General features: G+C 38.0%; 1 protein-coding gene across 2 annotated transcripts; it reads left to right on the forward strand.

Moving 5' to 3' along the window:
- Window positions 1–4,216: 4,216 nt before the first annotated feature.
- Window positions 4,217–22,974, forward strand: GALNT3 (polypeptide N-acetylgalactosaminyltransferase 3). Of its 2 annotated transcripts, XM_030952935.1 has the most exons (11): window positions 4,217–4,334; window positions 11,926–12,520; window positions 13,874–14,046; window positions 15,192–15,341; window positions 15,593–15,827; window positions 16,559–16,676; window positions 17,058–17,258; window positions 18,347–18,478; window positions 19,096–19,197; window positions 21,775–21,927; window positions 22,434–22,974. In XM_030952935.1, exons 2-11 carry the CDS (start codon window positions 12,012–12,014, stop codon window positions 22,554–22,556), a joined length of 1,896 nt encoding a protein of 631 aa, XP_030808795.1. In that variant the 5' UTR covers window positions 4,217–4,334; window positions 11,926–12,011; the 3' UTR covers window positions 22,557–22,974. The 2 variants fall into 2 exon arrangements, with proteins under 2 accessions (XP_030808795.1, XP_030808796.1); XM_030952936.1 differs by lacking the exons at window positions 21,775–21,927; window positions 22,434–22,974 and adding an exon at window positions 19,583–19,842.

The following is a 22,974-nucleotide window of genomic DNA, read 5'->3' on the forward strand; positions in this document are numbered from 1 at the left end:
ACTCAGTATTTTGTTATGTTTATTTGAAACAACACTAAAACAACAACCTCTCTCATCTACTGGAGGTGCATTGTTAAAGGTGTTGGATTTTAGTTCATGTAAACCATTATTTCATAATTACAGTGTAATCTTTATTAGTACAGGTGTATTTTGAAATTATGAGGGGGTTTTATTTCTACATATATTAAAGATGTGCTTTATTTTTAAAAAACAGCTATGTGCATTGTTCTCAATTAAATTTATATTTTTAAAAGAAAATATAACAGTTAAAATTTAGATCCTATGTAAATACTGAGTAAAGACTTTCATAGATCCTGCAGCTCTTACATAGAATTTACTTTCTGCTCATGCTATTATCCACCTGTCAGATTACCATGAAGAGAACTGTTCTTAATTTGTAGTGGATAGTCTTTGAACACTGTATGTGTAAACAATATAGTCATATGCAGAAATTGGTACTCACTTTGTTTGATCTCTATAAAACATCTTTTTAGGGAAAGAATTAATACAGGGGTTATGATCTTGTCTCACATACAGAATACACCTGTGAATCTTTAGGGGAGCAGTAGCGTGTCATGAATGAGTGAAAGCAAGAAGAAAGATCTTTTTCTTTTCGTTGATGGAGAATTTTTGAAAAAACCCTGTTGCACTGCTGTATTTTGTTTTCAAGCAGCACTTGATGTGGTATGTGTCTTAGACATACCACATCAAGTAATGTTTTAAGAAAAGTAATGTTTTGGCATGAAAAGGGAATTTTTAATTGTAGTGATGAAGTTTATATATTTTATAAGCAATTAGAGTTTTTGGCTTTTCCTGCTGACATTGTGTAAAGTGACTTTCAGTTTGATTTTTGGGTTTCTTTTTAAGACAACTCAGTGTTAAGGCTACCAAAGGGAGCCTGTTTGCTGTTGATCTACTCTTGCTTATCAATAACTGGGTGCTGTATCTTGGGGAATTTTTAGCCTTGTTTTCTGAATACATCGGGGTGCATCACTTGGACAATGATGCTGCCTGCTGGTGGTTGCTAGGTCCTGCATTCCAGTGACTTTGGAGCTGTTGGTCAGCTAAACTAAAATGAATAGATGTGTCTCAGGACTATAACACTTCTGCAAGATTTGTGTGGATATTAGAAGGGAGAAGAGACTTAAATAAGTGGGCTCTTCTTCCCTAGCAGTCCTTGAAACTTAGAGTGTGGCTTTGTCCTTTCTGTTTGAGCACTAACAGTCTGTGTGTACATGACTGCCCCCTGTTGCTTTCCTGTAAGTTTGCAGCATGACAGAGCTCAGAGGAGGAAGATTTAAGTGTACTAGGGAAAAACCGATGGTATTGGAGTGGAATGAGGAACATGGAAAGATCTGGAGAATGCTGAGGATGGGAGAACTCTAACAGGCGGGCTGTGGAGGGTCAGTATGTTATAAATAGGTTATAACCTATAAATAGGTTAAACTATGCTTGTTGGTAGGGTTTTTTTACTATTAAAAGAATAAGTACTGAGGCAGCTTCTAGTAAAACAACATTTCTTTGTACACAGCCTTATTCATGCAGGATCAATGTGTTGTTACTTCCTGGATAGCATAGGAATAACATTTAGCTGAAGTTCAGAATGAAAACAGGTACAAGATGTTTTCAAAAACATCAAGACACCTGCATCTGATTTGCTTTTCTCATAAGATGGACATTAGCCTTTCATAAGGTGGGTGTGACAGATTAAGTCATGACAATGATAAGATACAGAAATTAGTTGATAGAAATTGAACTGAGACTTCAAGCTTTCTGTGGCTAACTTTTGGTGACGAGTTTTATGTATACCCCGTGCAGGTAGGATTTCTGAATTCCCATTAGCCATCTAGGCAGTGGTGTCTTTTTATACCTGAGGTTTTTAAAATAGAAGTACAAATGAGACATGCCTTTGGATTCAAATTCATTTAAAAAAAGGCTCTAAGTAGTCTTTCAGAAAAAAGCTTGCTTTAATATAATACCCTTTTGGTTTATGTAAGCCAGTTGAAGTTTTCCTGCACTTTTTTTTTTTTTTTACTTTATTTTACTTTATCTGCAGAAGAAATGGTTTTGTGTCATACCTATCAGCTTGTACTGTTTCTTACTTTAAAAATGCATGTTCTGGTAGTTCGTGGGGCGTTTTAGCTCCTTAATAAGTGGATTTGAATGGAACAGACTTCTGGGATGGAGGGGAGTCAGTAATGCTAATTTCAAAGCCCTGCACTCTTCAGTGTGATGTTGCTTAGCAACCCATCTTCCACTTTTGCCTTTGATGAATAAAAGAGGAGAGTGAAGCTGTGGGTTCTATTGATTCATTCAGTGGAACTGAAAATCTAAGCATCTTGTAGCTATAGCAACATAAGCCATAGGTGTCTCTTCCTCTTCTCTCTTGTCCCCCTTTTCATCTGCAGGTACAGAATGCCTAGAATATCTTCTAAAGGAAATGAAATGATTTTTGGTAACCCTGTGCTAAAAACTATTTTCTGTTTTAATTTGCAACCATTTTATTAGATTTGTAGAATGCTAAAAAGATGGTCTAGGAAGTATCATTAGGCAAAAATTATTAGCATAAATAGCTAAAAATAACTAAACAAGTAAGATTCTTAACAAAAATAGAGTGGAAGGAATTTGAAGGGGGTTTTTTTCCCATTTCTGGACTAGGTTTGACACTTGCAAATAATTTTTCAAATATGGCTACAGCAATTTTTAGAAAGGCTGTAGACTTCCTAAAAGCAGGCAGCTCTGGTTTAGTAACCTAAAATTTAATCTTGTTATTCTTTAAATGAGTGAGTAGTTTTATAAACATACTTTAAACAGAGCTTATAATGTTAGACAATTTGGTGAAGATTTTCTTTGAAAGGTGACATTTCAGGAAAGTCTCAGTGGCAGTGGATTCTGGCTCCTCAGAAGTTGATGATAAAGAAGTCATTAATGGGTTCCATATACAGTGCTGAACAGGGGAAAAAGAGTAAAATAAGAAAATATTTCACTAGCAAGTACTTCTCCATCAGCTTATGACTGTGCCACTTTTGAACGATGTTGACAGTGGTTTTGCTATCTAGCTTCATTTGCTCTGTGCTTTTACCTCTTGCTTTGTCTTTCAATGAAAATAGAACTCTTTGGTTTTTGCAACATTGACCTGCCATAAAATGTAGAGAATTGGACCATTACTGCAAAAATCTCATGCATCTGTCTCTGCTAAAAGTTGTTGGTAATTATGTGACATGGTGCTTGCTAAAAGAGAAGCTGTGTGAATGGTCTGTCTTGTTCCGAGGTGGGGTTTTCTTTGATGCTGTTCTTGATGGTTGGGATTGGGTGTTTGGGTTTTTTAAGGAGTCAGTATGCCCTGTAGTGCAGGCTTTATTTTGGGAAACAGCAGATTTTTTAAAAGTTCACTCTAGAAATTTGCCTTACTTGGATTTTGTGCTACCACAGTTGAGCACTGGCTGTGCCTGTCTCAGGTGCTGTAGTGCTTAGCATAGTTTAGGCATCAGCTGTGTTTAGGCATTAGTTTAAGCATCCTTATGTCAAAGTCATAAGGAAGGATTTTAACATTCTAGAAAGAACAGAACCTATGAATTGTGAGAGATTCTAGTCTGAATCTATATTAAGTGCTCCTGGGCAATATTAATTCCTAAAAGAACTGCCATCACCATTTTTGGCACTGCTGTGACACAAATCAGTACAACTACTGCCAACTCCCCTTGCACTTGCTGAGTGTGTTTAGATACCTGTGGTTCAGCAGCTCAGAGAAAGAAGTTGTGAAGTGCTGGAGTGAGACGGTGATTGTGCTGCTGTTATTTGGTGTACAAAGTAGGGGAGACTCTACACTCTGTTATGGGAGTGCAAATATTACTTCGGGTTTTTTTTCCCCCACATCAAACCATGCTTCTTTAGAAGAGTGATTTTGTACTTATCTCTCTGGGAAACTGCATTGTGAAGAGAGAGAGAGAGCCCAGTGTGCTATCCCCTCTCCCAGTCTGTGATCTCCCCTCAGCGGGATTTTGTGTTGTTTCCCAGCACTGGGAGTGCTTGGTCAATCCCACCTAGCACAGGGTGTCCCTTGGGCGGTAGAAGCGAGCCCCGCAGCGCTGCCGGGAGCGCGCACTGCCGGCCCCGTGTGTCGGGATGGGCTCCGCGGGCGCGCCCCCGGGGCCGCCTCGCGCACCTGGGCGCCAGGTGAGGGCGGGGCGCGGGCGCGCGGGCGCAGGCGCGGAGCCGGCCGCGCGCACCTGGCGGGCGCGGGGCGGAAGCCGCAGAGCCCGCCCGGCTCCGGCCTCCCGGGGCTCCGGTGCCGCTCGCTCGGCAGCGCCTTCGCCGTCCTCCCGCCGGACGAGGTGAGTGGGGGAGCCTCGGGAGGCACCGCGCGGCTCCGCTTCTCCTTGGCCTCTCCAAGGGCTGTAGTCGGCGGCGGGGTAGCGTCCGGTGCCGCTTCTCCTCCGCTCGCCGCAGCCCGTGCGGGTGCGGGCGCGCCCGGCGGGGCTCGGCGGGCGGGCGGGAGCCGTGAGGTCCGGGGGCGATCTTGGGGGGGCGCGGGGCCGGGGCTGCCCTGGGCCGGGGCTGCCCTGGGGGTCCCCCTCAGGCGGCCCTTGGCGCGCACGCCCCACGCGCGGTGCCCTCAGTCGCAGCGAGGCCGCCGGGGCCCTGCCCGGGGCCGGGCCAGCCCAGCCCTGCGAGCTCCGCTCCGGGGGAACGGAGAGTGGGCGAGGAGCCCGGGCTGCTGCCTGTGCGGACACGGGGCTCCGGGAAGTGCCGGCCGGATGCACTGTCCAAACCGAAGGTATTGACCGAGGGAGGTGTCTCTGCCACGTACGGATCCCGCCCAAGGGTTTGCCCACAGTAGCGCATTGATTCGGGACGGCAGGGTGGTACCAGTTGTGTACACCGCCAGATAACTCTGGTCTATTTCATCCTGCTCCGAGAGCTTTTAAAGAGTTACCGCGTTGTCTGTCCCCTCCGGCAGTTTGTTAGTCTTCTGCACAGCAGGTGACTGTACTTAGACAATGTTTGCTTAGGTCTGGAAACTGACAGAAGAAGTGTACTTTAAATTTAGTAACCTCAGTGTCATGGATTTTAAATTTTTTAAAACTTTGTGTACAATATTCCTTTACGAAGAAAAATCTGTTCATAAAAATTTTAGTTGGTTAAATAAAAAATCTTAGTGGAAATACAAATATGTATGCATCTCAGTAGTGTTGTATATTTTTAGTCTTCTGTAACAAAAAAGACCCTTGTTTAAAAGATTATCAATTCTATTGATCAATTCAGTCTTGACTAAAGGCAGTTGGTGCACTGCTGAGCTGCCAGTCTTAGAGCCTAAGACAAAGCAGGCAACTTAGAGGGTTTGGTTTCCTTTTTTAGCCAGGTTTGCTCAATGGCCTGGTCAGTTTGGCATCTGCTACTGTCATCTTGAGGCTTCTCAGTAACAGAGCTAAGTAAAAATTAAGTTAGTTACGGAGAGCCTGAGTTGCTATTTTTGTTGCACTGTGGGAAGGAGCAGAAGACCAGTTTTCCTCCTCATAACTGCCACTTAACTTATCCCTTTTTTGGGGTGGGGTGGGCTGATACCAGAAGCAGCTCCGATATCTTAAGCCCTGTCAAAATAGGAACAAGGTTTAATTGCCCTCTCTGTGACATTTCCCCAGTGACTGTGGTTCTAGGTAACACGCTGTGTTGCTTTGAGACAATTTTTTGCTTTGCCATGTTTGCTGCCTGGTTCGCCTGTTTGAAGAGCTGTTACCTAGTCCAAGGTTTTCCCTCTTTTGGAATCAATGTAGAGAATCATGCTCATGATATGAAATGCTGATCAGTTGCCTGCCAACATGAGTTTCTTATCCGAATCTGCTCATTGTTGTGCCTGTCTCCTACAAGATCTGAGAGTGCCTCAAGTTTCTAAATTATAAAGTGCTAGATTTTTTTCAGTCATGTTAAGCATGGATTTATTCACTTACTGTCTGTCTTACTCTTGCCTGATTTTCCCTAAGACTCACTGAGATCATGTACCATAGGAAATAGTTCTGCTTACAGAGATCATATCGCATAGCCACTGACAGTGATTCAGCAATTAAATTTTAGCATCAGTGACTAACTACAGTGGACTAACACAATTCAGCAGTGAAGTGTATCTGGAAAAGAGACATTGAAGTGGGAAGAGGAGCAAAGTGAAGGCAGCTATGGAAGCTTCCCACAAAGATTAGTTTAGCAGTCAGTAACCCAGTAAATCTCCCATGAGGAAACTCTCTTTGCTTTACGCTTATCACTTCAACAGAAGTTTAAGGCCAGTTAAAAAACTGTGATTTTACGACCTGCACTTGATACTTGGATGTTTTTGTTATCTTAGAAATGTTGCTACAATCAGGAAAACAAACAAAAGTCCTCTAGGTATGGCCCAGACATTATCTTCTGGTGCTTAAATGAAAATGAGACGCTAATCCTTCTAAGTTAAAAGAGCACTTTACAGCTGCTATCATGCTCACTTTTCATCATGGCATTTTTAGGGACGATCTAAAATAATTTTAACAGAGGCCCAAAACAATTTGACCAAGGAGAAAGGGAAAAGAGAGAGTTGAGTGAAATTTAAATTTGAGATAAGTGCACATCATTTACGTGTCCCAGGTCTGTAAAAATAAGCCATAAATATTTTTATAATATATGGTTACTGTGTATTTTTACTATGCTATCAATTGTCAAAGGGAGCTGTCTGTCTCTGCCTGTCACATGCAATGCTTGGCTGTAGGAAAGTGGTAGTAGTGCTAATTTTGAAAGAGCACGTGACAGATTGAGTTTGAAGCACTTCCATCAGAATACACAGAAGGAGGTTTGGTGATGGTTTATTTGGGGTTTTTCCTCATGTATTTTTTTTATCTAAATGAAACTGCTGAAGGAGATATTTGACAAGGTTTGTTTCAGCAAGCTGTTCTGTGCTGCTATTGCTCAGAACTTCTTCAGCTTCTTCAGTATGCTCCTCCAGAGGTACAGCTTCTCCTTTCTCTGTCATAATCAGTGAGGCAGGTTACATCCAGTATTTGCTAGAATAACCTGTGCTCTTAATGTTCCTAAAATGAAGGCTCAGGAACTGAACACAAGCAGAATTCCTCCAACAACTTTTTTTCAGGAATAGAACCACATTTCTACTGACTGAGCTTCAAAGAATGTACCCGGAGGAACAGCACCTGAGGTTTGTGAATTTCTTTTAGGTATGTGTACCCTATTAGGAGTGCATTCAGTAGGAACTGACTGAAACAGATAAGCAAGTGTGCAGATAGGAACTAAACAGCTGATTCCGTTTCTCATTTTCATGTCTTTAGTCTTTAACTTCTGTACATTTCATTTGATCATTTGTTCCTTTATTTAAATAATGAGCTAATATTCTTGTAAAGAGTAGCACATTTGCTAAACTTAAGCAACTTGTTTAATTATCCCAAATTTCTGAAGTGCTTTTGAATGGTTTTTATTCTGTGAAGAATCTTCACGTTCCATCATAAGCTAGACCTTTATGAAGGGTTCACTCTGAATTGGATGTTTCTTAGTCTGTCACCAAAGGCACTTATGTGATTGGATGTTCCTCTGAGAGGAACTTCTAGGAAATGCAAACAGCTTTGTTCAGTGATTTTTTTTTAATTTATTTGCCAGTAGAAAAAAACATCAATTTCCATGGTGGTAGAAGATGAAAATATCATTTACCAAACTGATTATTCAGTAACTAATGTTTTAGTAGCACCTACATTGATACTCATGCAAAGAAAACAAAAGGCCCTGTTTAGAATTTTAGATTCAGAAATACCAGTAGGGGAAGTAGCACTTCTTACAGTTAAAGTATCCTGAATATCTTTGTCAGACTTTTGCTGCTTTGGCGAGAGCACTTGATCATCATTGTCAAGTTTGTTTGGTTTTTTTCCTAAAGTATTTGCTCAGTGTTTTTATTCACACTCACCTTCTGATTAAGGGGACTCTACGGTTTGAGGAAGGGATTGTATGCTTTGATAACAAGGAGAAATATACAAACTTTTATAAGACTGTGCTTCTTTAATTATAGAAGAATTCGATCAAGTTGAAGCCAAATTATGTAGTTAAGTGGTTTTGATTAGAATCATTCTGAACCATTTTTTCGCATTTTTTAGGATTTTTTTTTTTTTGGTTTTAGTATTTTTACTCTTTTTTAGATTTTTATGTTCTATGAGCAATACTGTCAGGAAACGTTTGAAACCTGTTTAACATTTGGGTAGAAGAAAAGTAGATTTTAAAATACTTTTTGTAAAAACACTGAGGTCAAGTATATTGTTGATACCAACGCCAATGAATTTTGTCTTGCATGACTGGAAAGAATTTCTGCTGATTTGGGTTAATGATACTTTCACTTTTTTTTATAAAAGATTATTCTCTACAGTGTTGTTTAGATCAAGCTAACAAAAAATTCAGAGTTTTCTACTTGTCGGCTACATTAGCAAGGCTTTCTTGTAAGAGTTTTTGCAGACAGTCTGACATCAGAACCAGTGGGTGGCATAGTGTAACATAGACTGCATTGAATTCTCACACTGCCCATGTGATGTGGTTTGAAATAGCGTGGCAGCTGCTTTTTGGCACTTTTAGAAGAATTTAGTAGTACATTTTAGTTTTCTGGTTATTTTCTTCAAAAAAATAAAAATCCAACTTCAGATGTTTAGGGCTAGTTTTTTCAAAGTGCTGTAAGAATCCAGACTACTATTAGTGAAAATAACACTAATGAATAGAAGATTAAATGCTTTGCTAAACAGTCACCCCAGGGAGTTTAATCATGCCACATATTTCTTCATCATGTCCTGGAGGATTGAAGAGTAGCTTGGTCTGTGTTTGCTGACACATTGCTATGCCATGAAAATGTGAGAGGCATTTGTGAGGAATAAAGATTGTATTTCTGACTACAAAATTATCCTGGTAAAAACCCTAAGTAAAATACAGCTTTCATGGCAAAAGTTCTTTGGACAATGCAGCTTCTGTTCTGGAAACTGCTACTCTTTTGTGCAACAAAGAAGTCTTCTCTTATTGTAAGCAATATCCCTATCAGATATTTTGTCAACAAAGCTATGCCTAGCATTTGTCTATATCAAAAGGTTTTGCTGTATACTTGTGGCAATCAAGCCTCTGTCCACCTGGTGTTTCCTGCACATAATATTCCAGGACTGTCACTTGATCCTTTCTTAAAGAAACATCACTTGCACTTGTTTCTGTGCATGGCCTGCTGGTAGAGTGTACTAATCTACACTGAAAGGGTTAAGTTGTGTTGCTGTCTTCCACAACCCACCTAACTCCAGAGAAGGTTCTTTTCTAGGGACAGACACATTTCATACGAGTGTTGTGGCAGCATTCTCCACATGTCTCTTGTTTCTAATGCCTCTTATGGCATCTTGCATTTCAAATATATGTATAGATAGATAGAGGTATATATATGAAGATGTTTTCTTTCCATTTGAGGAAGATATATTTATATTACTTACTGATTTCTAAGCTTTCAGATTTACTGGTATCTTATGTGCCTTTTGCATGGTGTACTGTGAAACAGTAATGTGATTTTCTTTTTGATGGTGTTAGGAAATCATTCCTGGTTAGCAACTTGCAGAGGCTGTAGTCCCTGCAATGCTGAGTGCTGATCTGTACATATAGTTAGTATTTACATTGTGTATTGCATTTTCATGGGAAGGTTACAGGGTGAGCATGACTGCACAGGTGGCCTCTGTGCTAAGAGACGTGGGGCTGCCCTCCATCTCCAGTCTCATCCCGGGCTGAACACAGCTGGTTCCAGCCAGCTGTAGAATAGACCCACTGTTGGCCAAAGCTGAGCCACCCAGTGTAGCAGGTGGTGCCTCTGTGATGAGGTATTTAAGAAAGGGTAAAAAATACTGCACAGCAGCTGTGAGAAAGAGGAGTGAGAAGAATGTGAAACTCTGCAGAACCCAAGGTCAGTGAAGAAGGAGGGGAGGAGGTATTCCAGGCACTGGAGTAGATATTCCCCCTGCAGCTCATGGAGAAGACTGTAGTGAAGAATTTCTCTGCAGCCCATGAAAGGACCACCCTAGAGGAGGTATCTGCTCTGCAGCCTGTGCAGGACCCCAGGCCAGAGCAGGTGGATTCACCCTGAAGAAAGCTGCAGCCTATGGAGAGCCCATGCAGGAAGAAGATCTTGGCAGGACCTGTGACCTGTGGATGTCCCATGCTGAAGCAGTTTATGCTGAAGTACCTGTACTGCATGGAGAGAACCTCTGCTGGAGCAGGGGAAAAGTGTGCAGAAGAAGGAGTGCTCAAGTCTTACAAGCTAACCACAGCCCTTATTATTCATTCCTTCTGACGACTAGTCAGAAAGGAGAGAGAAGAATTGGGAATGAAGGAGTGAAGCTGAGCCAGGGGAGGTAGCTTGAGCCTTTGTTTCTCACCATCCTACTCTATTTTAAATTGGCAGTAAATTCAAATTCATCATTACAAGTTTGTTTTCTCTGTGACAGTAACTGGTAAGTGATCACAGTGTACTTAGCTCAACCCATGTGATTTTCCATCTTACTTTGTCCCAACTGTCATGCTGAGGATGGAAAGCAAGAGAGTGGCTGGGTTGGTGTCTGGCAGCCAGTCAAGATCAACCCACCAGACATTGTGAGAAAACAAGACATTTTTCAGTCTGGCAGTTTGGTAATTTGGTTGCAATCCTTTCATTGGGAAGAAAGTTTTTATTTGTAGTGTTCCATATAAAAAGGTATCAGTATTGTAATTCAAATGTTTCAGCAGTAAGGAAAAATGGGAAAATAATACGTGACACAGAAGTGGACTGGTTTGTTTGGTTTGGTTTTTTTGAAATTTTGTGAGTTGAGAAGCATGGCTTTGGTACCTTTTAGTGTACTAATATCTAATATGCTTCCCCTCTGCATTCTTTTAACAATAACTCCATGGTAAAAACACTGTAGTTTGAATGTATGGGTTTATTAAGCTGACACAAACTTTGAAAAGCAGTATAATGTAAAGAAATCTAGATGCTTAGTTTGTCCTGCTGATTCTTGAAGAAAAGCCGGTAAGGGGTGGGAGTTTTTGTTTTCTCTGACTTACATTTGTTCCTGAGTATATATTACTCCATTTAAGATCTACTTGTATTTCAGAGGAATATATAGAAAAGTAGTTTTTTGCAATTTTGTGCTCAGTAGTTAGCAAGTGGGAAGTGTGGCTTTTAGCTAGATGCTGTTTATTTCTCTTCTTGATTCACTTGCATGCAATTTAGACAAAAATGAAGCTATTCCCTGAATAGCTATTCCAGCTATTAAGGCTGATGGCAGAAGGTATCCCCTTGTAAACTGCCAGTTTGGCAGAGAGAATTTATTTCAAATCACTTGGATTTTGGTAGTCCTCAAATGTCTTTCATAATTTCATCTTTGAAAGTGAGTGAATAATTACTTGTCTGTGGAAAAAAAATAATGGCAGAAACTTGAAAATTGTTGATATAAGTTGATTGAAAAGTCTTTCCTATATTTTAGTTCACTTTCCACATGGCTCTTTCTGACATGCAGCTTGAACTAATGTATTGATGCCACCTGTTCTTCTTCTGTCCCATCATTTAACTAAAATTCCTTGCTTCTATAAGACTTTATTCTAATTTTAAACAAACTACTTGGAAGAAAATAACCTTGAAGTAATGGCACTATGTAGAAATAATGTTTTATTCTTGATGGTATGCCTGATTTCTGGTTCTTCTATATGAAGTGTATTTAACAAATAAAACCCAAAGCAAATGGCAGGGAAAGGGCATTTTGGGTATCTTATAGATAGGTTTGATGTATCTTTAAGTGATGTAGCTTGCATAACATTTGACTTTTGGGAGTTGTGAATTAATTCCTTCCCAATAATTTCTTATGGCTTTACATAGTTTAATATACTAATGACGTCTAAATTAATACTATTTGTTTTAATTTACAGGTATTATAATTTCAAGAAATGCTGTGACATATTTGAAGAACAACACTTACAGAAACTTCTGTTGTGTGAAAATTTTTAAAACTAGAATGGCCTTGAAAAAGACACCTAAACTATTTAAGACATTTTTTCACTGGAAACTTTGGAAATTTAGCATTATTGTATTTGTCTTTCTGGTATTTTTATTTTTATTACAAAGAGAAGTGGGTGTTCAAGATTTTAAGGATGAAGCAGGGATTGAGCCAGTTGTTGGAAAGAAAAGTCATGTATTAGGTCTTGTGTTAAATGCTATGAACAATATCAAAGGTGCAAAGCCAAAAATGCAGATAAAAGCACCCATTAGGCAAACGAAGGTTCCTGGAGAGAGACACTGCTTGCCAGGGCACTATACTCCAGTGGAACTGAAACCCTTTCTAGATCGGCCCTTTCAAGATCCTAATGCTCCTGGAGCTTCTGGCAAAGCATTTAAAACCATCAACTTAAGTTCAGAAGAACAGAAAGAAAAACAGGCTGGAGAACAGAAACACTGTTTTAATGCATTTGCAAGTGATAGGATTTCTCTACACCGAGATCTTGGACCAGACACTCGACCTCCTGAGTAAGTTGAAATGTGTATGTCCTGATAGTTGAAAAACTACTCAGAAATTCAGCCTGCAAAGTGATTTGAGTTCAGCAGTGGGTGACAGTTTAGGAAAGTCTCCTAGCTATACGTAATGATGGCTGTACATAGTGATCCACAGTGCCAAAGCCAAGAATGTTTAGAAAAGCTCACTTCTTTCATGGTTTTGAATTCAAAGTAACCATATTTAAATAAGGTGTTCTGATTTTGCCTTTAAGGCTAAAATTTCTGAGTAACTTTCAGGAAGCCTGCTTAGTTTTACTTAGAATAAAACTAAAAATGTGGTTTCAACATTTTTCCAATTAAAACACCACCCCCCCTTTTTTAGCATTCAGTGTTAATAAAACTACATAATTTAATTTAATAAATTAGGAATTTAGGCATAATTTAATAAATTTGGATTTGTGAACTGTTGAACAAGGGAATGGAAGATCTCAGCAGCAATCTTGTAGTATTGAAGAATTTTTAAAATGTTTTTAAGTGTAGACTGCAGGACTTGGGAGGGTTTTAGTTATGAACAGTCTCTGTCAGTGTCAGATGAAATGTTGTCAGCCATCTGTGCCAGAAGTGGCTGAACTTGCTGAACCTCTGCTGATACACACAGTGCAGCTCACATAACCTCTCCTAGAGCATAACTGGGGAGGCTTTGCTTGTGTATTTTGTGAGGCAGTGACTCTGGTTATTACCTTGGGGTGTCCTCCAGGCCCTAAAGCCATCAACATTGACAGGCTATCAACATTTGTGTGCAATTTATGAATACAGCATTGTCATCTTGACTTGCCATTGGATCTAAAGTTATGTTTAGCATATGTCAGTCTTGAAAAACTGTGGGTTTAAAATTGTATCCCTTGAATGGGACATGCTGCCCTAAGCCTTACATAGCACTTCTACAGAGCTTTGAAATTTGAATTAGATAGGTTATATTTTCCTTGCAAACTCTGATTTTTTTCTAATAAATATTCTTCTTTGTATTCTTAGGTTTCAGCAGTAATGGTGACTTTTGAGTTAGCTCAGTCAGTACTTGCTGTTCTCAATAAAATAATATTTTTTCCAGAAGAAGGCCTGGATATTATATGAAATGTACTCAAATGTGTGTGAGGCGGAAGCAAAACTAAGTTGTTCAGTTCTCAACCATGATATTAAAAAAAATATTCTGAACAGCTACTTCAGTTGAAGTACCTACCTTTGCATTCCAAAGCTAGGATAGAAAACAGAAAAGCAGGACTATTTAATGTCCATAATTACAAAGTTTTGTGCAAGAAAGAAAAGTTTAAGAGTTTGAGTAAAAAATTGTTGTCCATTTTGTAACCCCTGACACTTTCTAATTTGTAGATGTATTGAACAAAAGTTTAAGCGCTGCCCGCCATTGCCAACCACAAGCATTATCATTGTTTTCCATAATGAAGCGTGGTCAACTCTGCTCAGAACTGTCCACAGTGTCATGTACACATCTCCTGCCATACTGCTGAAAGAGATTATTTTGGTGGATGATGCCAGTGTAGATGGTGAGAAGTCTTCCTGCTTTTGTTTTTAATTGAAAAGGTTACAATTGCAGATCAATTGGCTAAGGTCTCTTTACCACTATTGACATGTATAACAGTATTCTAAGTGGTTTTGTTTCTTTTTTTTTATATATATAAAATAGCCCTCCCCCACCATTTTTCCATTAGGTAGTTAAATATGAAATTCCTGTGCTCTTAAAGGTTTTTAAACCCAATTTCTGTTTTTTCCAATTCTGATTTACCTGCGTAACTGCTTGCATGACAAGTAGTTTTGTAATTTTTGTTTCAAACCAATTGCATTTGTAGAACAAAGTATCCAAGTATAAATTGGCCCAGACTTGTAGGAATTTGCATTTTATCACAGTGGTTGTCTTTAGGCAAATAAAATTCATTAATATGAAGGGTACTGTCTTTATTAGAAGGCAAAATTATTTAATGGCAAAATAATCTTCAGCAGTCAAGCTGAGTCTCAGAAATAATTATATATATTCTTAGTGTAAGTTCAAAAACCTTTGTATGCTTAGCTTTAGATGAACGTGTTTATCCATACTTCTAATGTATTTACACTTTTTTGCAAGTCTGTATTGAGTACATTGAAACGCTTGGATGTGAAGTCTGTTCAGTAGTGCAGTTTAATACTTAGAATGGGCAGAATAAAAAAGATGATGTTTCATGAGAGATATGGGTTTCTTTCTCAAAATCTGAACATTTAAATAGTTTTTTATATGGCTTCTGTTGCTGTTGTAAATACTGTAGCCTTTGAAAACTGTGTAAATGTGGCATCATTAAGGAAAGAATTTACATTTTCTGCAGATAATGTAAGTACGAGTTCCATTTACTCTGAAAATGGAATTGGTATTCAAATGGTTAACACTGCAGCAGAGATGTACTAGCACGTCCTTTCTTGTTCAGAATTATTTTAATGTTCCATCTCCCTGTTCTTTGCTGGTTACCTCTTCTTGCACCCCTACCCCAAAAATACTCAGGCCCTAAAAATAACCTTCAGCAGATAGGAATTTTTATGGCTTTGATGTTGAGATAATTTCTGGGTAAGTGTGAGTTGTTTATCTTGTTCGCTTAATAGTGTAACATTTCAGGCAGTGGCATGTGTATACTCTGAATATATTGACGCTGATTTCTCTTTCTAGAGTACCTGCATGATAAACTAGATGAATATGTGAAACAGTTTCAAATAGTTAAAGTAGTCCGTCAGAAGGAAAGAAAAGGTCTGATCACTGCACGGTTGTTGGGAGCTTCAGTAGCAACAGGAGAGACTCTTACCTTCCTGGATGCTCATTGTAAGTGTAACCTGTAAATATGTCAGGTCTGGTTTATAATGCTGTTGTCTTTAATTCAATGTTGCAGACTTTTTATTTATTATAAATGTTAGCAATATATCATTTTTTCTATTGCTATTTCATATTATTGAAAGTATAATTAGCAAAGGTATTTAAAAATAGTCCATATTGGCTTGCTGGACATGTTTAAATATACCCTGTGTACTACTTTATAGCCAAGCAAAAATTCAGTGTTCCCATTTTCTCGACAGGTGAATGCTTTTATGGCTGGTTAGAGCCATTATTGGCAAGAATAGCTGAGAATCCTGTTGCTGTTGTAAGCCCTGACATTGCTTCTATCGATCTCAATACCTTTGAATTCAGTAAACCATCTCCTTATGGGCATAGCCACAACAGAGGAAATTTTGATTGGAGTTTGTCATTTGGATGGGAGTCTCTTCCTAAACATGAGAATAAAAGAAGAAAGGATGAAACCTATCCAATTAGGTAAATTTAATTTAAATACTATTTAAATCCTTCTGTCTTCACAGAGTTTATCTTATGAACAATAGTTTGTAAAGAAATTAGTTCTTCTGATGAGTCTAATCAGACATCTTAGCATCTTAGATGTTTTTTGTAATACTTTCTTTGTGAACCACGTTTTAAAGCATTCATAACAATATAGCCTCATCAAGATAGTAATTGCTCTGCATTACTTCTTCTATATACAGTAGAAATTACCTATATTCCTAAGGGGGAAATGCAGAAGAGGATTATACACAGTTATTTTCAGAGACAGTACAATGATTCTGTCTCCTCATTCATTTTACTTGAAAGAATGACAAAAAGGGTCAGAGCACCCAAATACCAGGCTGATACAGTAGTGATTTGATAATTGTACCTGCTTTGTCCACAGACAGGTTATTGTCTGTAGGAGTTGTACTTTTGCTCGATTTCCTCCAGACAGAGAAAATTTGTTTATTTTCTCGAGGCTTTCTTTTATGCCAGCAGTTCCTAGCCTGAACAAGTTCTTAATAAATGGCAATAAGCTGTCAAATGAGACTTAGATATGTGTGAACATATTTAAGAGCTAGAAGTATTATCTATGCCCAGAATGTGCAGCAGTGTAGTGAAATACTAACAAGTGCATAGAAAACTCCTAGAACAGTTGCACCATGATTTTACATCTATATTTAAAAAACCGTTCTGTCTTTCTCAGTAAAATTTTGTTTTTGCAGAACACCTACTTTTGCTGGAGGTCTCTTTTCAATATCAAAAGAGTACTTTGAACACATTGGAAGCTATGATGAAGAAATGGAAATATGGGGAGGTGAAAATATAGAAATGTCTTTCAGAGTAAGTTTAGCTCCATAATTAGCCATTGCCTCTATGCTGACAGTGTACAGGGGATTTGAGAATAAATTAGTATTAGATATTGATTCATTTGCTCAATCAGCCAACTAGGACAAGGAAAATTGAATTACTAATTACCTATTAAATAAAATGCAAACATGCGCACTAAACTGCTTTTAATTTTTTTTAAAATGCTTTTAGGATTGCTATCTGAAATGTGTGTTTTCAGAGCTTATATGATTAGGAAATTCACTAATGGTATGCCTGATATACATACTCTTGCTAGTGGTTTGATGTGTTCTGGCAAACAATAGTATTACTGAATTTTTTTCCACTCCCTGAATTCTAATTGCAGTGTACTTACACACCAAATGTTATTATTAGGTATGGCAATGTGGTGGACAGTTGGAGATCATGCCTTGCTCTGTTGTTGGCCATGTCTTTCGCAGCAAGAGTCCCCATACTTTCCCAAAAGGTACTCAGGTGATCACACGTAACCAAGTTCGCCTTGCAGAAGTGTGGATGGATGAATATAAAGAAATATTTTACCGAAGAAACACAGAGGCAGCAAAAATTGTGAAACAAGTAGGTGGTGGTGGTGGTATTAGAAATCACACTTGCTGCGGTGAAAGTTTTGGTGAGCAAAAGTTATTTATTGACAAAGTATGTAAGGATTCTAGATATTTTAATGAAAAGACTGTTTAGTTTGCTTAATGCTGCAGCCCCAACAAACATGAAAAAAACCTAAAGCGTTTGGGTGATGAATGTTGATTTTGTATGGTGAGGTTTTTTTTATTAGTGTTTTTTTTCATACATTCTCCTGGGTTGTTTGCATTGTGCAGGTACGGGAGCTACCAGAAGAACATGAGAGAAACTAACGGGTGTAGACAATGTAAACTAATTTATCTTCTGGAGTGAGAAAAATCTTTTGTTAGTTTCAAGTTGCTTAGTATTCTTACTGAAAAAGCAGGTTTTGTGGTTCTTTAGCAGCAGAATAAAAGTTACTTGATGATGGATAACCATCCTGTCTCTATCTGCTTAAAAAGTCAGTTATTTTCAAGTAAATAAATACTTGGGGTTGAGGTTGGGTGTTGGGTTATTTATTTTGTAAGTTTTCTGCCCAGCTAGAATCTAGTTTTCTTTTAGAAGTTGTTTTTCCCCCTTCATGTGATAAATTTTTGTGACTATTGTATCACTGAAAGCGTTACATTTCCGAGGCATGTCCAGCAGCTAAACAACTGAATTTTGTTTGGGAGATTCTACATTGTACTGGATATTATGCTAATTATTTTATTAATCCAGTTTGTTGCTTCAGGTTTCACTTTTAGTGAGATCAGATAGCTTTATGGCTGTAATCAGTATGTTCTTACTTGCACTTTCCCACTTCATGGCGCTCTGTTAAAACTTTCTTGGGACTAAAGATACTTCTATGTTTTCCATCTTGCAATGTATTTTTCTTGCAAGTGCTTTGAAATGCTGCAGGCAGGATGTCAGTGGTGTTACGACACTGAGAGACAGCAGTAACTATAGTAGTACAGCATTAACAAGAAAAAAATCAACAAATGAAGCTTAAAACTTGCCTAGTACTGCACAGAATATCATAGCTTTATAAGTTCAAAATTAATGTTAATATATTTATATTCCATCCTTCTTTACCTCCTTTCCTCTAACAGAAAACATTTGGAGATATATCAAAAAGACTTGCTTTAAGGCAGCGCCTGCAGTGTAAAAATTTTACCTGGTACCTCACTAATGTTTATCCAGAAGCATATGTGCCAGACCTGAATCCTTTGTTTTCTGGATATGTAAGTTTAATTGTAATTATTTCCTATGTTCCTCGTAGTCCAGGAAGTTTGCTAATCTCTTGTACTATCTTAGCCACAGCTTTTACACTTTAGCTATCTTTAACTGCTTTAGGGTTTTCTGTCACTACTCTGGACAAAGAATCTCTTCTGCATCCCTTTTATAGCTTTGTCAATAGCTGTGTCATTTTCATTTTTCATTTATGTCAGAAGTCATTTTCCCTGCCAAATAACTTTAGACATTACATTGCTAAAATAAAGTAATAGCTCTTAGCTTGAGGTGAACATGAATTTTTAGCGTGTATTTACAAATAAAACTTTCCCTTCTTCCTGTTTTAAATATTTTATGTATATCTGTTCAAACTCTGATTTTAATCACAGTAACATTGTACAGAGCAGGCTAATAAATAACTCTATGTGTGACTGTAGTTACTAGGCTTTTAGTTAGAAAAGATTTCTTGAGGAAACAGGATTTTTAAATTTGAGTATAGCAGAAAGTAAAAATGAACAAACAGCTGTAATTGTTGTTAAACTAAAGGTGACTTTTGTCTCTGACTGAGACAGTTTGAGTTTCTGTCATTCCACTGAGCTTTTTTATCCTGACAACACCCTTCCTTTAGTTAAAAAATATAGGTAACCGCATGTGTCTGGATGTTGGTGAAAATAACCATGGCGGCAAACCACTGATTATGTATTCTTGTCATGGACTTGGAGGAAACCAGGTAAAATATTTAATACCTGATTTTTATTCTTTTTTCTGTTGTAGCTTTTCCGTATAAAAACTTTAATTTTAGAGAAATTGACTCATTTTTAATACACAATTTCTCTCTCCTTATCTCTTTTTTTCCTTTATTTTCTTTAATAGTTAATTCCTATATAGATATTTAAAGAAAAATTTCCATACCACTCTTCATGTCATGTCCTGTTTCTAATGTTTTAGCTTCAATATACAAATTCAGATTTCAAACACACTTGCACTGCTTCACTTGCCTTCTCTTTTCTGTGCAAAATCTTTTCATGCCACCCTTACTCCTGTCTTATAAGTGTTGTCTCCTTAATTCTTCCTTTCCTTATGCTTCCTCCTATTGCTTCTTTCTCTGTCACCAGGACTCGCAGTGTCAAGGAAGATGTTGGTTGGAATCCGGCCACTGGGAGACCAAGTGTCCAGGCCTGAGCCACCTTCCCTATCACGCTTGCAGCCTCACAGTGTGAGGTCCAAGTGGCCTATCCTGTGCTAGCTAATGCAAGTGAATAACATGATTCCATTTGTTCAAGAGGAGCTCTCTTGGGTCCATAGCTCTTGGAGGCAGCCATGGTGCTCTGTTCCTTCTGCAATAGGACATGCAATAGATGTCAGATACTGAATCGTTCCATCATTACTGTAATACTAACAAAAAGAACATCTCCTTCCCTGCCCAGAAATGCACACTTCTCTGTTGACTTTAAAAGTGATCCTTAATAATTAAAGGTCAGCTAAAGTCTAAAAGTTTTTATTAAAATATAATTGTTATCTTATGGGAGGGAGGGTGTTAATAATTTTTTTTTCAATCTTAAAAGACATCCATTGATGGCACTGTGAAAATTGAGACACATAATCCTAGTCAGGTGATACTTTCTTCCTAATCATTTTTGTGAGACATGACATGCTGTCTAGATTAAGAACTACCCTATTATGTTAGCTTCTTACAGGATTGAATTTGGGGTTTTATTTGATTGTGGATTAATACTATTAGCCTTTTCACATTGTCAAAGTCATTAATTTGGGAACAGTGTAGAAAGACATTTTACTAAGAGATCTGCTATATGTTTCTATTGTTCTCTTAAGTTATCTTGGGCTATACTAAAATTCTATTCTTTCAAGTGTTATGTTTTTTGTTTTCCCTCCTGCTACAAAATAACAGTCTGAATCCCTTTAAGTGCCAGCCTTCAGAGAACTGATTTTGCTGATAATGCTTAAGAGATGCATATTTGCTTACTTAACCCTTCTCATTACAATGCTCTGTTTTCAGTTTCCTCTATTCTTGACCAGACTTTCAGCAGTGTAGGCTGATGGTTCCCATGCTGTCATCTTCATCCATACATTTGAAATGGGAATATAAAAGAGAACCTAGTTTTCAGAATTGTACATCAGTTGTGTATTATTCTTCCTTGTTAGAATACTGGAGGCTGGAAACATGCCCATCTCAGTATCCAAAATTAATAAAGTTCTAAACATAGCTTTCAAGTCATTATTTTCAGGGCTTGCATAGATGTTGAAGTTCCAAAAATAAAAGGACAGATTAAGTCAGATTACCAGATAAAGAGTAAATTACTATGTCTGAGAGCTAAATGACGTAGCAGGTCACTCCTTCACTACCTGTTTTGAGGACAAACGTTGGTCCTAGAGTCTGCTTGTTCCTCAGTGCTGTTCCCATGGTTTCCAAGGTAGGGAGGAGATGATTGCTGACCACTGGAAAATGGAGGGCCAAGGGGGGTAACTGAGCCTGGCCTTAATATTCAAAGGAAAGATATGATGAAGGTGGCTGACATCCAGAGGCAACAGTAGCAGTGAGATGTAATGTCAGAGACTCTGCTGGTAAATGTGGGAAAAAAGGAGGAGACCTGATGTTAGGTTAGGGCTGAAGGGGTAAAAGAGCAGCTCTGTCTGTAACTTTTAGAAGTAAATCCCTGTTAGGATCAGAATTATAGCTGAACCTTAGGAGTACTCTGCTGTCAGGAAATCATGGTAAAATGAGCTCACAAAATACATGCTTATAATTTTCTAATGGTTCCCTCACAGGAGGCTATAACAGCATCCTATTGTTCACATTTATTGTTTAGACCAAGCAGCAAAAGTTGGCATACAGCAATCAGCATTGTTTCGTGTGACAACTTTTCCTTTTGGTTGTTCTAAGAAAAATCAAAATCTAGCAACAGAAGTGAATACAGATTTTTAGTAAAGAAATGCCAAAATTTAAGTTATCTTAAACTATATCTACTCTTCAGTTTGTCTCTTTGAATTATATATGGTCTGTGTGGGAGTAAGATTTTACATCATAGTACACATGCAGCAAATATAATTTCCTATTTACACATACAAGTATAAATTAGTATTGCATTACTACTAAAAACAGCTTTTAGTTTTGTGAACACTTTTGAAGTGTCTGTGCTAAAAATAACAGGAATTATTCTGTAGTCTCAAATTTTTGAATAAGGAAAGAAATTCATTACTTTGTGTATGGGAATTTGAAAGGCTTAATTTAGTTTAATACTTTTATTTGTGTTTGTTTACCAACTTGTTTTTTAAATTATTTAAATAGTACTTTGAATATTCTGCACACCACGAAATTCGCCATAACATTCAGAAGGAGCTTTGTCTGCATGCTTCCAAGGGACCTGTGCAGCTTCGTGAGTGCGCTTACAAAGGCCAGAAAACCTTTGCTGTTGGAGAGGAGCAGTGGCTGCACCAGAAGGTACATATCCTGTGCAGTGAAATGGCATTTTTATTAGTTAATTTTAGATTTTCAATAAAAGCAAGAACGCCAACAAGCAAAAACTCTGAAGCCAAAAAACTGTAAGTTTAGTTTTGGATGGAAAATGGACATAATTTCAGCTTGTCAGTTGCAGATCAAAACTTGATGTCACTAGTAGGAATGTCACTTAAAAAAACAGTTGATATCCTTTTAGTGTGTTTGTCTAGACATCTAGACATCCACCTGGAAGTCAATTCAGATGCTTTGTATAGTTTGTACATCTGTATATTCAGATGTTTTTAAAATATTCAGATGTTTTAAAAATACTTTACAAAATTTTCCTAACAAAGCAAGTTGGCACTTACATACTACCTATGTATTTTCTAGCCCCCTCTACATCACCTGTATGAGCTTACCCTTTAGCACCCAGCTTGGGGGAAGAACTGTGGGGGGAACTAGCATGTTCATTGTTTGTTCACTTTTTTTCCTTTTTTTCCTCACTTTAGGATCAAACTCTGTACAATGAAGCTCTACATATGTGCCTTACAGGAAATGGAGAGCATCCGAGTTTGGCATCCTGTAATCCATTAGACCCCTTCCAGAAGTGGATCTTGGGCCAGAACGATTAATATTTGATATTATTTGCCACAAGCATTTTATTAAAAGAAAAGAACCATTCTGAACTGTGATCATATCCATATACTGGATGTTTTTGTGATAGTTTAAATGCAAAATGTTTAAACAGTTTCTTTTCCTTCTTAAGTTGGATATAAAATGTGTCATAAGAGATTCCCTGGGAGTCTGGTATACCAAAGATCATTGGGATCCTGGTATTTTGTTTACAATATTTCTATGATAAGACTTTATTTGTTGACCACTGATTTACGGATCCTATTAGTTCTCTTATCTTAGGGGCCATATGTGGGGGGGTTTTTGACATACTGTAATTACTTCTGAAGAAGACTAATTTTCTCTGTAGTGTCATGAGAAATTATTGTCTACTGTCTAAAACCCAATACACTTTATATGTATGTTTTTATGCTCAAA

This window comes from Camarhynchus parvulus, chromosome 7 (genome assembly GCF_901933205.1).
Source record: "Camarhynchus parvulus chromosome 7, STF_HiC, whole genome shotgun sequence".
Lineage (NCBI taxonomy): Eukaryota > Metazoa > Chordata > Aves > Passeriformes > Thraupidae > Camarhynchus > Camarhynchus parvulus.

What these genes read in the sequence shown, in the direction of transcription:
- GALNT3 (XM_030952935.1), top strand. Translation starts at nt 12,012, where the DNA reads ATGGCCTTGAAAAAGACACCTAAACTATTTAAGACATTTTTTCACTGG. An exon ending in GGATGATGCCAGTGTAGATG is followed by an intron (nt 14,047 to 15,191) that starts GTGAGAAGTCTT and finishes TTCTCTTTCTAG; the next exon opens with AGTACCTGCATGATAAACTA. An exon ending in ATATAGAAATGTCTTTCAGA is followed by an intron (nt 16,677 to 17,057) that starts GTAAGTTTAGCT and finishes TGTTATTATTAG; the next exon opens with GTATGGCAATGTGGTGGACA.